The sequence below is a fragment of the Mustela erminea genome, chromosome 1 (assembly GCF_009829155.1).
Source record: "Mustela erminea isolate mMusErm1 chromosome 1, mMusErm1.Pri, whole genome shotgun sequence".
NCBI classification, from domain to species: Eukaryota; Metazoa; Chordata; class Mammalia; order Carnivora; family Mustelidae; genus Mustela; species Mustela erminea.
In genome coordinates this window covers 180,975,331-180,990,883 of record NC_045614.1, presented here as the reverse complement: position 1 = coordinate 180,990,883, position 15,553 = coordinate 180,975,331, and the positions used below count along the sequence as shown (strand labels likewise).

Genomic DNA, 15,553 nt, shown 5'->3' with positions numbered 1-15,553 from the left:
TATATTAAATTCCTTCCAAAATATTTCAGCTTTTTCTTCTGTCTCCCTCTCTCAAATGGAAGCCTTTTTAAATCTTGGTTACTTGGTATGGAACTCTTATCATCTTTGGATTTGTAGTTTAATGTACTGTAACATACAGAAACCAGAGAAGTAAAACTGTGAAGCCACATATCAATGCTCTTATAAGTAGGACCTTTTTAAAAAACAACAACAAAAACAAAACAAAACAAAACAAAAAACAAAACAAAACCATGGGTGACACATTTAAGAGGCATGATTTGTCCTAAGCCAATGAGAATAAAGCTTCTGGACGCCTTATTTGCATGGACCATCTTCCAAAGCTCTGAGATGAATCCTAACTAACATTCATCTTGACAGAAGTTTTTGCAGATTTTAAAAGGTAAGCTATTTTAATGACAAGCATATAAAAATACTCTCTCCTTCACTCAGATATCCCCTCCACCACACTTCCCTTTGCGGGTTGGTAAAAATCAAGCTATCTACTAGATACATATAGTTTGAATTTACATTCAGCAGGATATATTCATACCTCCATATATAATTAAGTATTCATGTCCTAGGGAACAAATGGTGTCTAGGAATACTGCAACCCCTCACGATGTTGTGTCAAGAGGGGCTGAGAACGTATTACTCTATGAACAGAACCTACCTGTTCTACCACCAAATAGGAGAAAGGAAAGAAACATGTTTGAAATGTACTAAAGATAAAACAAAGATAAATGTGCTAATTGTTGGAAGAGTAGTATGTTATGTTATACATATGGCTTGAGCAGGTAGTGAATACAAATTTGCATGATTTTTCTGAATTTTGTGTTTATGTTCATCACCTTTACAAAATTTGTTGGGATTTCTCATACATACTCTAAATACTCACTCTCATAACTTAGTATGATTTTTGTTTCTTCTTAAAAAGCTCCCCTCTGCACAACTTTTATAGGATTCAGATCCTAGATCAGCCCTTGGGTGATCAGCTTGCCAAAGTTAATCATTTTCTGCCTTCAGGACCGCTGGATCCTGGCTCACTCCAGGAGCTAGAGTCAGCAGGGCTGGGGCAGGAAAGACCCTATTATGAGGAACCAAAGAAGTCAAAACAGGTACAAACTTCTTTGGGAAGCACAATAAAAAGTTCAACATCAAAGCAGTTGAATTCTACTGATAAGTCTAAGGGCATTATCATGGGGCCAGGAAACAGACAAGTTCAGAAGCTTCACAGGCCCAAACATAGAGCAGAGAGCAAGAAGCAGTGGTTGCATCTGAGAATATTTCCTTGAAAAAGATGGCTCTTTAAAGACATGTTTTTATGAATGGGAACTGCCTAATAGGAAGGTAGTTGGCTTATCTCAAATAGTCAACATGGACACTATACCCACTGTTAAGCATTGAGGCTAAAGAATTTAAAATCCATATGACTTCAAGACCATAGCCCCAAGGGACTGGAATCATTACTTCATTTTGCTTGTATGAATGTTGTTAGCATATATAGGTGATCTGTAGAAAAAGTAGATGGGAGGAGAAAAAAATAGGTTACATGCACATACACATACAGTAAGTTCTGAGGTTCCAGGAGCCAAGAAACATTAATTTCTGAGGTTCCAGGAGCCAAGAGATTTCTACTGCTCCATTTTCATAGGATTTGGAGGAAGAATAAAATGGGAATTATTCCAGTTGGCTAAGAAATTATTAAAATATTCTCACTGCAAATACCTTCACTTTAAAGGGTGGTGTGGTGGTCTAAGATTCTTTTCTTGGTTAAATCTGGGTTTGAATCTGGCTCTGCCACTTGTAGTCAAGTTCCCTGGGCAAGGACTTAACTGATTTCCTAAATTCCCTAAATTACTAAAAATAAGGTTAATAAGAAGAAAAGCATACTATTTACTTAGTGATAAATGATTTATGTATGTTATTTAATTGCTGTAACAATTGTTTGGAGTAGTTTTAATATCTTCATTTGACAGGTGGACACACTGAGACTTAAAGAGGCTGAGGAAATTGTCCAAGGACTTCCAGCTTCTAAGGAGCATCATTAAAAATGAAATCTGCAGGGGCGCCTGGGTGGCTCAGTGGGTTAAAGCCTCTGCCTTCAGCTCAGGTCATGATCCCAGGGTTCTGGGATTGAGCCCTGCATCGGGCTCTCTGCTTAGCAGGGAGCCTGCTTCCTCCTCTCTCTCTGCTTACTTGTGATCTCTGTCAAATAAATAAATAAAATTAAAAAAAAAAAGAAATCTGTATGGTTTTTATAATGCTCACTGCCTCCCAAATAATGCTGTCTACATGTTGCTATTTGCGAGAATTCTTTAAATTCATGCAATGCTCATGATATACGAGGAGTTTTAATAAATGTCAGTTCCTTCTCTTTGTATCTATACAGTACTATTAATTTTCTCAAAGCAATTTACATTTATTTTATTTGATCGTTATGCTACTGATAAGGAAACTGACTAGATGATATCAACAAATTATGACTGGATCTGATCCTAGGTCCCAGGGTTTCTCACTTCACATTTTCCACCTTCTCGTCTCCAAACTAGTCCAAATGTGTTAAGAAGAGACTCATTTTTAATTTCTCTTGGGTCCTCCCTCCTTTTTTTAAGCTGTAGGCAGAAAGGAAAAATTTTTTTTTTTAAATAAACGAATGAGTGCCTTGATGTTACAGAACCTGATAGCACACATTTAAAGTGATTATTCTCTGTTCTTTGGGAACATCAGAGCAGGAAGGCCACGCTCAACCAGACATTCCCTCGCCTTGCAATGACAAGCCATAATGGAATCTGGCCTGCAGAGTGTCTGGGCTGTGTGCAAGGCTGGTGTCAGAGCAAGTGCAAGCAAGTTCGGGGAAGCGCAGACTTTATGACATCGTGTAACTCAAACAGTCCTTCAAGGCGCCACCCACCTTTTCCAGGGGGAATCTGCTGAAGTGATTCTCTTGGAAACAGTGTGGAAGGGGTGTGTGTGTTAAGTTATGTGCTTTTGTATGTGGACGGGTGAGTGGGTGGAGACGGGTGGGGGGTTGGTGAGGGAGATGAGAAACAAAGATGGAAAAAACAACCACCACTGCCACCAAAATATTCTGCTCAAGGATGAGGGAGTACACCCTACAGCTGTTCGCACTGTTCAGCATATTCTGCATATTTACATATACCAAGTATTTCCAAACAGCCTTGTGTTTGTTTTAAAATCCCACATGAAGATGTCTGGTAAAGCTGTCACTCGAAAGCTTATTTTCTTGGTGATGTTTACAAAACTGTTTTAAAAATTCTGTGTATACATCATAGACCAAGCAGAAGAGTTAACTGTTGTTATCAATTTTATAATCTAGACTAATCCATCTACGCATCGGACAACATTCAGAGCAAAACACCCAAGTTCTAAGGCAAAGAAAACACCTGGTTGGTTGAAGACAATTTCTTTTTTAAATTATTTTTTGGTTCAATACAAAATGAAACACAGAACATCACCCAGTGATACTCTGTCTTGAAGCCACCAAAGTGTGATATTCTTAACTACTATTGATTCTAATCTTTGATTTAGAAATATTTTGTTTTTAGGGTTTTTTTTGCTTGGTGCTTTTTTGGTGTGTTTCTTGTTTTTTGTTTTGTAGGAAAAATGCTTAATAATGGCTGGATTTCTCATATAGCCATTTTCTTTAGGAAATATAAAAACACAAAACCACACATAGCCCATTTGAAAAAAATTAAGAAACTTCCAGCAGAAGGAATGGGGTTGTTTAAAGCTTTATTTTCCTTTTAGCAAGATCCACAAGAAAAGGATAGAGTGTCGTGTTTAAAGGGGAACAGATTTTGTATTTTTTGGCAAGATAATAAATCCTCTGTTGCTATATTTGGCTCTCTGCAAACAGTGTGTTTTACAAGTGCAAAAGCAAAGATCCATGCTGGTGTCCTTCATTCAGCCACAGCCAAACTTGGTGTGGAAAGTAAAACGGTTGTACTTGAGTGTCGTTTCGAAGACAGTCTAGCTCATTTACTGATCAACAACATTCCAGAGTACAGGTACCTACTTTCCACATTAAATGCATCAAAACATGTTTGCTTTCCATCACAGTTGTTCCACTGCTTAACTGGTAACAGATGTAATGATTCAATCTGAACAAAAATGTAAAAGCTTTACTGTGTCAGTGTGGTCACATATAGATATTTTTGTCATATGTGTATAAGCAGGTCAAATGAGAAGGTTGGAGACTTAGGGCATCACAGGATGATCACACGTCCCCCAAAAAGGAGGCAAAACCATTAAATGGTAGTTGATTATCCCCAGAGAAAACACACTTCAGCTAGGAAGAATCTGCACCAGATGTCCTGCTCTCCACCCCCCGAATGCTTGGTCTGACATAAATACCGCATAGTCCTTTAGATTCCAAGGCACTATAATAACCACGTGAAATGTTTGAAGTAACAACAGAAATTCCCTTCATATGCCATTATTTAAGTGAAGGAAGATGAATCCTCCACAAATGACCATTGTAAACATGGAATAAGCCTTGCTAGTTTCAGTGATACACTAAATACTCTCAGGTTACAGAGCTGATGAAAAAATATATCGAAATCTACTACTAATTGTGGTGGTAGAATAATGCCCCTTTCAAAAAAATCTCACATCCTAATCCTTAGGACCTGTGAATGTCACCTTACATTTAAGAACTTTGCAGATGTAATTAAATTAAGAACCTTGAGATGAGGAGGCTATGCAGGCAGACTCAATGTAATTACAAAGGTCTTTAAACATGTGAGAGAGGCACAAAAGAGAGGTCAGAGTGATGCCATGTGAGAAGGACTTGACGAGTAGCTGATGGCTTAGAAGATGGAGGAAGGGGGCCATTAGTCAAGGACTCTAGAAGCTTGCAACAAGGAAAGAGACTCTCCCTTAGAGCTTCCAAGAAGGAATGCAGCTGACACTTTGATTTTAGCCTGAGAGCAGTGACCTACAGGGTGGTTAAGATAATAAATGTGTTGTTTGAAGCCATTAAGTTTGTGGTAATTTTTTACAGTGGCCATAGAAAACTCATAACACTAATCTCGTTTAAATATGGCTAACAGTTAAGAATGCGAAATTATCTCACCTAATATGTTGGAGAGCCTACTGATTCAAACACTTATTTCTAGACTTTTGCACTTCTAAATGAAAGATCCATTTAAGAAGAAAGTAGAGTCCAATGCAGGAAAACTCCAGCTTCCTTCAAAAATTCTTAGAATTTTCCTTTCCAGGTGCAGTTGTTCAGTGCCAATGAATTGTTAGGAAAGTTTCTTTTTTTTGTTGTTTGTTTTTTGGATTTTTTCATAATACTTATATTAAGTTCTGTAACCAACAAGTGTAAAAACAAAGCAAAAAAATGCACTTCTCATAGTCAATGATAATTTTGAAGCACTGTACTAAATTCATTCACAAGCTTCCTGCTGTTATATAACTAACATAGCCCATTTCACTTGCCCTTCCATTATAAACACTTCGCTTCTAACCCACTCCTCACTGTAACAATTAGATTCCCTGGCCTTAGAAATTAACCTCATAAAACAAACAAACAAAACGCTAAAATGTTTTAATTTCCAAAGATATTTATAAATTGCTTAATCGGATAAGAAGAAAACAGAGCTTTAGTTAATTGTCAAGAAATGCAGACCAAACCAAAATGCTACCTTAAAATACAAACATTAAATTCACATTAAATTATTTATTGAACATATTGAAGATAACATTGTTTTTACTTACAAAGTCCTCCACCATCTTTTATCACTGACATATTATGCGACCAGCATTTGAAGAATGAACAGAAATACGAAAATGTCTCTTTCCCGAACCCCAGAAAAAGAACAGAAAAAAAAAAATTAAGACTTTTTAATTAGTTTGTGACACCAAAAGTTTTATGAACTTTGTAAATTAAGACTGACAACATAGGCAAGATTACTTGTCTTTCTAGAAATGTAAAATTAAGATAGCATAAAATTGCTCATCAAACTATCAAGTCTGGAATTTTATTGTACTTCAATGGTGCAGGATAATATTTCTATTAATAGTTTTCAGTTTACTTAATCAAGTGACAAATATAAAGTCTTCCACATTATTTCTTATAAAAGTTATTTCAGCTTCCTAGATTTATATGATAAAAATTAATCTGTTTTCCCTTTCAACATATGCATTTTAAAATGATACAAAGAATTCACATGGAAACTCTTCCCTATACTGTATATCCAGAAAAATGTATGGAATAGTCTTTTTAAATCATATATAATATCCAAGATTGTAAATAATCTAAGGAATTAAATCATGTGTGTAAATAATCATTATTAATTTCTGCCCTAGCCACAGAATAAAAAAATGTACATCTCTATTAGTATAAAGAGATATTAGAAAAGTTCACATCTTATGCATACACCAAACAAAAATCTCCTAAAGAATCTTATATTCTAAAAGAGCTATTCTTACGTCAAAATTTAGTAGTCCAGAAATTGTTAAAAAAAGAAGCTAATTGACAGTAACCTGCCCTTTCTAGAAGGTATCATAATTTTCTTATATAATGGAACTGGTAAATTACACTTAATCCAATTAGTATTTCCTGGAACTTTAGAAGGAGATTCAGATAAATTTATTGAATCTAATTAATTTGCAATTTCAAGTGAATACTTGTTTGATCAATTATTTGAAACTATACAAATATTTTTCAAATAAACAAATAAAGGATAATGGACAATAAAGGAAATAAGAAAATTAGGATATTTTAATAATAATGGCTATTTCTATATTTTGGAAAAGTGTATAGGGTGAAATTCCCAGAGCGCACTAAAAGAAAAAAGCCTGCTGAAAAATTCCGAAAGTCTGTTCTGTGCCCAATGTCCATGACCAAGTTACCAAGGTAATTAACATTTTGAAGCTCTTGAGACTGAGGTCTTCCTAGAGGGTCCACCCATACCCCAATCTTCAACCATCTACTTTTGTGCAGCTTATCTATTTGTCTTCCACACACGTTTTTTAACTAAAACTATTTTTTGAAAATGACTTTTATATAAGAGTTTTAATACTTTAATAAGTGATTTAAAGAGCTCTTAGGCCATGTTTTCAGAGAATAAATTTCAATTTCTCAAAGAAGCTTTAAATTTTCTGAAAGACATGTCTTTTATCCTGGAGGAAAGAAAACACAAAACGAAGCGAAACTGGGTTCTTAAGATCCTGTACATGAAAATCAGCAGGCGGATTTCAGTCTTGGTCTCATACAGTTTCTGCTTTTCTGCTGTCCTTATGTCTGTTGTGAAGGTGATCAATCACAGGGATTCTAACTGCCATCAATACTCCTTTGTAACTGCAATGGTTCAAGTGAACTCTTTCCATCTTCAATAACTGACACAGTGTCAACATCTGCTTCCAATAAAATTGTTTCTTTTTTCTCAAGCAGAGTAAATCTGCTGAGATTGTAAAGGGATTTTTTTCCCTCCCCTTTTCATGCAAACGATTTTTTTCCATCATATTTTGCAATTTTTCCTCCAAGGCAAGTGAAAAAAAAAAAAAAAAAAGAATAACTTCAAAAAAGAGGTTTTTATTCCAGGTGCTAAAGAAGCCAAAATAGAACTGAAAAAAATATAAATTTTGGTGATTTAGTAAAGATGTTGCCTTAATATGAGAGAAAATAATACATAGGATCCTGGATGAATAGGGTTTTGGAAATGTAAGAAAACTCACAGTTGGATCTACACACCACTAAAATGTTAATTTATTTTCCTTCATAAGTGACACACTAAAGTAACAGAAATAATTAAGAAATTTACATTTTATCTTCAACAAATAGTAGTGGAAAAGATTCTCTTGCAACAATTTGTGATGAAAAAGCAGTCATATATCTATTTGATTGCTGCAGAAGTGGATATGGGAAGTATAAAGAAGGGACATCTGGGAGCTCAATTTTATGACTTACTTAATTGACAGACATTTGTGGTACACTGTGGTGCTTACTGAACATTTACTATGAGACAGAGATGACTGATGATAGACAGATAGATGGATACACAGATAGATAGATAGAAAGATATGATTTTCAGACTTCACAGCCTGCCACTTAGGTAGTTATCTCACTTTGCTCATAAGATAAATAAAACCCAAATCACACATACCTAATTGTGGCCAAGCCAGAATTCAGACAATGACCTAACGCACAAGTCAATGCTCTTTTCCATGAATTCATTTTGCTTCTCTATTCATTCCTCAGTCAACACTCCAATATATAAATTTTCCTTTTCTACCACTAATGCCATTGCCCCACTGACTTAATTTGGCAATATTATGTAACAAAGGGACACTCGTTAAGAAATAGAATTTAGTTTCTTGAAATACTGTTTCTGATTGCAACTTCAAATAACAAATGTAACATTAAACTAGATAGCCAATGCAAAAACTGGATAGATCCTGCCTGTTCTGCAGGTCTTAGCATAGGAATATGATTTCCAAAATGAATATTGAGCTCTGCAAGGGCATGTTTTATACCAGTGACTAAAATTTGTCTTTTTTTAAGTTTTTTTATAAAGTTAAAAGAATTAATTCCTTAAATTATTTGCAACCCACTGGTTCCCATTTGCAAAATGTAGAGCAACCCTGGCCATTTTTGCTTAAAATAATAATGTAAATAATTTCAAGAGGACAGAGAAAGAAAAAAAAACATGGCAGATGAAAGTTCAGAGGGGATGGTTAACCTTCTTAAAAAGAAACACTGGTTTGTATAATATTTAGATGCTCTTTTCAAATAAACAGTGAGGGACAAAATAGCCTGTTGAGATCTAACTTAACACTTTTATGTTGTTCCTTAACTTATGTTGGTTTATAGCAGTCAAAGCCTTGACTCGATGTCAAATAAATGAGATGATTTAGTAGGGTCTAGCTCAGAGACCTTTAAAAACCTTGAAAGAAGTCTAATTTTTAAAGTAGTCAAAGGTGGAGTGGTTCCAAATGAATGGGGAAGAAAGTTGGTAGCCCTCAGTGAAGCAGGTTAGAAGCCTCTAAGTTCAACAGCATCATTTTGATATGCGAAGAGCACACCCAGAGAGTGACAGCATTTTAAACTTAAATTCAGAATATCATGTTAAATTAAAACTCATCCTCTTTTACTTAAGGTGGTGTAGGTAATATGATCGTAACAAGGGGGTACCAGTCAAATAAACAAAACAAAACAGAACACCAAGGGGATGCCAGACAATGATAGAGACACGCACTCTCTTTTTACTTAGACTTTGATCCATTCCTTGCCTGTTTAAAGATCTAATCCTTGCAGTATGTCAACAATGCCTTTTCTTAACAGGAGACCTCACTTACAAATCTTTCCTGGATACAGCAGAATTCAGATCTCCAACTTTTCTTGGACCCCAGAGCCAACGAACCTTTCATACTGTAGTTATCAGGAGTGGCACAGAACACAGTCCAAATTCAGGGTGTAGCTATACACTTGTCTCTCACTCCTTGAATTCAGTACAATGGCGAGTAAGGAAAGGAGCAGAGAGTTAACACTTTTCTTCTCCCTTAATTGGGAAACTCCAATTGAATGACCTGAATGAGCTGGAGTACAATGCTATTCTAAGAGAAACTGCAAAGGAAATTAATAGGTTCCAAGAGAAGGGGAGGAAAATAAATAATTCCCAGGGAGTCATCCCCTGGGAACTGCATGAATACTTGACTTTGAAAACTCAGGAGGACACAAGAGGAAACCAATTTTACAGATTCATTTAACTTCATGCTCCACATATTGGGCAAAGTACATATAACTATAACGAATCAAACTATAGATCAAAATATAGATAATTTAACCAAACCACTCCCTAGAAATCTAAGTTCATATCATTTGTACTATGATTTATAAGTCGAAAATTCCTTAAGTTTTGACCTCACATTTGGTAAAAATATGCACATTGTGTTAAGGAGAGTTTGGTTAAGAAGAAGCAACTTATGATAACAATATAAGAGAGTGTATAGATTTATAACTCACCAGAAGCACCAGGAAAGAAAATCAATGCAAAAAACAGAGATAAGGGAACTACTTTAAATTATCTATAAGAGCCCTGCCTAGCTGAGCAGAGGTTGTGCTGCTCTTATAGCTAAAATGTATATGCACAAGATATACACAATTTAAAGTGGAAAGTGGTATTTCATTAAACACTGTATTTCATATGGGTTAAGACCAGGATGGGGCACATTTGAGAAACTTTTACCAAACTAAAACTTCTATATAACACTAACTTTTTAATGTGACCCATCTCTGGAAGCAGCTAGATGAGAATGGACTTTGCATCAAAAATTCTTCATAACTGCTATTTTTATAACCCTAATATTTTCCTAACAAGGTCTTAATGGTAATTCCAACTTCACCTTATTTAGATCCTGAGGGCCATCCCAAGTTGAATCCTGAGTTTTCAAGGATAAATTTCAAAGAATAGTCCATTTGTAACCCCAATTTAAGTAACTGTGGCATAAATTCCAATTTAAATTTCATTTTGCTCTAAAAAGTTTTCTTAAAAGAGTTCAATCAACTAAGACCAGATTTAAACAAACAAGAAAGTCTTGAAAAAAAGATGTTTAAAGTATTACATATATATTATTTTTTAATTTACAATGATGAGTAAAATGATCAGAAATAATCATTGAATTAAAGGCTTTGTGATGCATCTAGTACCTTCCCAAATATTGTCCCTTGAACATCTCTAGGGAAAAAAAGTCCACTTAAATAGGACCTTAAAAATTGCCATGATTGCATAAATAGAAACAAGGAAACCAAGCCACTGGCAATCAAAGGTAGCATGGGTAAATGCATTTTTTTCCCCAGTAGTTGGATATAAACTGGTTCCATTTATCAAAGTTGGATGGGCTAAAAAGACAATTATATACTCTAGGCAAACTCTCCCTCTGATTTAAAGTTTCTGCAAAACTTAGTCAACTTCCAAGTACTCTTTGGGACAAATCGAAGTAATGAAATATCCTTTCTTAAGTGTGGTCATTAAAACACTTCCTTTTCAAGCTATGCATATAACTCAAAGCTAAGTGAGCTAGCATGGCATTAAATCTTCACTGAGATTTAGTATAAAACAATACTATATTGGCTTGGCTATGGTGCTACTTTTGTAAAAAAGGAGAAACGGTCAAACACTTGAGGTAACCTAGAAAGCACAGAGCATATTACAGACATCTTAAAGATAAGCCTTTTCAACATTTTTGCCAGTGCTTCTCTGAGAGCAAGTTCTTTAAACAGAACTTAACAATTTTTACAATATTAAAAAAAATACATCCCTCAAAAATAGCCCATCAATGCTAAATCAAACTTTCCGTATTTCTACAAAAATAGATACACATAGAGCTACAAAATTGTATTCCTGAAAGAATGAGCATTTTCATTTGTGGTTCATCTTTTCCTGACAAGGTGGTTGGTTCAAAAAGGAAAAAAAAAAAATCCAAAGGAAACAAAAATTAAACCATGTATCCATAAAAGCAAGACTTAAAAAAGAGTTGCACAGTTGGCAAAGGCTCAGATGAGGGGAAAAAAACAAACAAAAATGCTTTTCTTCAATGTCTAGAACCCACTCTGCTTTCTCAAGAAAAGGCTCCCAACCAAAGTCAGCTGGCTGATACTTCCTCTTCTTGCATGTCTATCGTGTCCCACTGCAGAATGGGAAATCCTGGCAGCATCTTTCCCAGTGGGCCCACGGAGTCACACTCCAACCTGACTTGCTAATACTGTGTTTCAGTACCATGGTGATTCCTTGCTCTTGTCTTGATGCTGTAGACCTGGGAAAGGTGAGAGTGAGAAAAACGAAAAGCTTTAATATAGGAAGTACTCAAAAGTGGGCATCATCTACAAGGCATTGGATATAGAAGCCAAAAAGACAATCTAGGCCAGTGTGGGGTATGGACTAAGGATGACCTGATCTCAAAAAAATTCCATGCTTGAGTTCACAATTTTCACAAAGCCAAATAATACAGCAGTGGACAAAGACTCTAGACCAGCGCAGTGCTATTTGGATAGTAGAAGTTCTTCTTCTTTATTTCTTTTGGTATAGTATAAATTCCTTACTGTAGTTCTTTATTTTCTTAGAGTATGAGTGATAATAAGTACAATAAAATAATATAAACAAAACCTTTTTATTTCTAATTCCAAAAGGAGCTGATATTTGGAGAAAACAAGTTAAAGTCAATTCTGGTGCTATTTTGGAAATGTAGTCCATGGAAATGTAGTCACCATCCAATATGGTGAGCAATGAGACATGGTTAAAAACTGGATCTAATAGTGTTCAGTAAAATAGACACAGTTGGTTCATAGCTAATAGCACAAAATATTATTTTTATAAATGTACTTATTTTTTCACATTGTCCTCCAGGAAATATTTAAGATGGCTTATAAAAATCTATACTTCATAGCAAGAAAATAAAATTTACAGATAAGGTTTTAAAAGTAGTAACCAAAGGAAAATAAGTGAACATGTATGAATTCCAACTCAAAGCTAAAGTGATTAAGAAGTTTATCAAACAGAAAATGGAAATTGTGATTCTGATTTGGTTCCAGTACAGTCAGTTGACTGATTTCTGAGGTGGACAATTAGCATAGCACCTTCAGCTTATACCTACTTGAAGTCACTTACCTCAGGTTCCTTTATTTTTGGCATAATCATTTAGAAGAGGACAGACAAAGCAATGATTAAAACCAAATACCAAAACATTAAGGAGTGGGTAGAAAGGCAGCATGTCTGCTGCTGTGCGGGTGCTCAGATCGCAGGGTGTTTTCTTGATCCTTGATCTAAAACGGTTGTAAGTCTGGGCTGGATGTCAGAAATGGAATGGTTAAATGAGCCAGTAGGGTTTTAAATTAAAATTGTTACTAAAACAGCTGCAATGATTTCATTTCTTGTCCCTCCAACTTGTCGGAAGAATTTTATAAAACAATGGGTATCATTACAAAACAGACACAATTAGTCAGTCATTGATGGGAGACATTAAGACAATCTACAAAAAGACTACATAAAGGGAGAGAGAACAAAGAGAAAAAGACAAAGCACCTCATAGAAACACAAGTCACCATCTATATCCTATAGCACTTGCATACTGGGGGGAAAAGCAACACTTTCTGAAAAAAAGATTAGTTTCATCTTAATTTTTGTTTTCTCTTGAGACCAGTATTATGTTTAGATACAGAGTCAACAGTTTTCCTTTCAAAAAAAGAGGAGGAGGAGGAGAAACAGGAGGAAGAAGGGAAGGAAGAAATAAAAGGATTTGGGGTATACTCATTCACTAAATTTGCTCTACTCGTTTTCAAATGATTTTGTGGTTAGGATAATTTGTAACCTGACACAGTCTCTGTTTGGTGACTCTTATAATCTAAACCACCTTAACTGACAATTTGCTGACTGCATAAATATTTTTTTCATTATTGAAACGTCTCATCTTCTGTATGACTCAGTATTTCCAACACTTGAAGACCCCATCAATCTATAGAATGTCAGCACGGCAAGTCATGAATAGTGTTGGAATCATCAAGTGGTTTGAGTGTCTTTTTTTTCCCTCTTAGATAAAGGCAATCCCTAGTTTGCTTTGCAAAGACATATGACTCCTTCAAAATCATGTTAGCCTTTTTCTGCAGACAACTATTGCATTACTTATCATAGCTCCACATTTTCCAACCAGAATTAACAGAGGGCATTCTCTCCTTATAACTTCATCTCATTGTTTTTGTTTCCAAGTCTTTGCATTACTCTAATGCAAACCTTAAAAAAAAAAAAAAAATCAATTCGTCTAAGGCCTCAAATGTATTTTTTTTTTCCAAATGTATTAAATAGCTAATGTGGTCCTTGTGGTTTAGCTGCTTCTTGGTGATGGTACAGTCTATCAAACCTTTGCTTTAATTACCAGGTATTTCAAAAATATGCATAAATTTTAAAAGTTAGGCATAGGTAAAACACAAGAAAATGAACAACCACAAACAAAACACCCTACTACTAATAAATTGCAGGAGAGAAGCAGCTAGGATTTTTCTTATTAGACAATTGATGAGGATAGATCAGGATATTTAAGAGTCAGCTGGCATGTTTAGTTTTCAGCAAGGGTTGGGGACGACAAAATCATTGACTGTATGTGGTCTACATACATTTGGGGTTTCCCTAGCTTTTCTTACCAAAACACAAAATCTACTCTGCTATGTTCTCCTATTCGGGCTTGTTCTGCCTCTCACTTTCCTAACTCAAACTGATAGGAAATTGGTTCGTAACATATACTGAAATCTCCCCACAGGCTGTCTGAAATCACCCATGTTTATCTTCTTGATATCAATAACTCAGTTTTAATTTTATTGTTTAGTCTGTGAGATTTTTAGTAGAAAAGAAAATAAACATCATAAAAATGTCAGTGAACATTTTCTTACAGCTGAATATGACAGGCACTGTGTGAAGCGCTTCTCATGAAATATTTCATGTAATGCTCCCAACCATGCTACAGTAATATTTATTTTACAAATGAGAAAATTAAGACTAAGAGAAATTATGAAACTATTAAGTGGCAGAGCTAGGATTGAAAACAAGGTGGTCTGATGTCTCAGTCAAAGGTCTCAACCACAATGTATATGGCTGCCCCCATATGGACTATATTTGCCAGAGGCTATGTCACTAATAACCTCTACTACCCACAATTCCCCAAGTCAAAAATCCTTTCATTAAATCAATCTGAAGAAAAAATATTTTTTAATATTCCTTTTCACACTGTTTAGAAATCACCTGACAACAGAACCAATGTCGGAGTTAAAAATAGACTCTTTTAGTAACCTTTTTAAACTATACATCTGTAATGTTTTTTAGCTTTTTAAGGTGCAGTCATTGATTACACAGTAGTTTATTATACTTCAGATGAAGACTACTTCAGTTGTGTAATAGGATACTCCACGTTGACTGATATGTTTTGATATATAACCCTCCCCACAGCCACAAAAAAAACCCTTCCCCAGTGTGAACACTGAAGGCACAGGGTGGCCATCTGGTTCATGAGGTGTTTTCAGAAATGAGACCAGAGAACAAAAACATCAGATTGTTGGCTTCAGAGTTTGAGAGTCTGGGATTCAGTTAGGAGAAAAGCTTGAATGGAAACACAAGTCCACCGACCAGTTCCTCAATTCAAAGCAGGGAGGGACAGAGGGAGAAAGAAACTCAGTGAGGGCAGGGATCCATTCCACAACCCTGAGATCAGGACCTGAGCCCAAATCAAGAGTTAGATGCTCAACCAACTGGGCCACCCAGGTGCCCCAGAGGTTCACCTCTTACAAAAGGCTCTGGAAATAAGGAAGTAAAGATAGCAACGGGGTGTGTCTAAGGATGAAAGATCTGGACACTTCCCGCTCTCATTTCCCTCCACTCTTAGATGTCCTGTGAGAAGATCCTAACGTTTTCACGGGACCCCCCAAAAAGATACAAGAGAGAGCTCAGAGAAAATGTTGGTGACCCTGCTGGTGTGTCTGATGTCTGTGATGTGGGTACCCCACAGCAGAAGAAATGGCACCAGCCACCCCAACTGAGAATGTTGG

General features: G+C 35.6%; 1 protein-coding gene and 1 pseudogene across 5 annotated transcripts in view; both read right to left on the bottom strand.

Moving 5' to 3' along the window:
- Positions 1–3,433: 3,433 nt before the first annotated feature.
- LOC116591743 lies at positions 3,434–5,773 on the bottom strand (annotated as a pseudogene).
- VGLL3 (vestigial like family member 3) overlaps positions 3,434–15,553 on the bottom strand; it is a 49,807-nt gene continuing 37,687 nt past the window's right edge. For 3 of the 5 annotated variants that reach the window (XM_032352171.1, XM_032352148.1, XM_032352174.1), the window contains exon 4: positions 5,685–11,781. In XM_032352171.1, coding sequence (XP_032208062.1) covers positions 11,738–11,781 — 44 coding nt within the window. In that variant the 3' untranslated portion in view covers positions 5,685–11,737. Of the gene's footprint in view, positions 4,122–5,570; positions 11,782–15,553 lie in introns of those variants that run through there. The other 2 variants (XR_004287753.1, XM_032352156.1) reach the window with 2 other exon arrangements.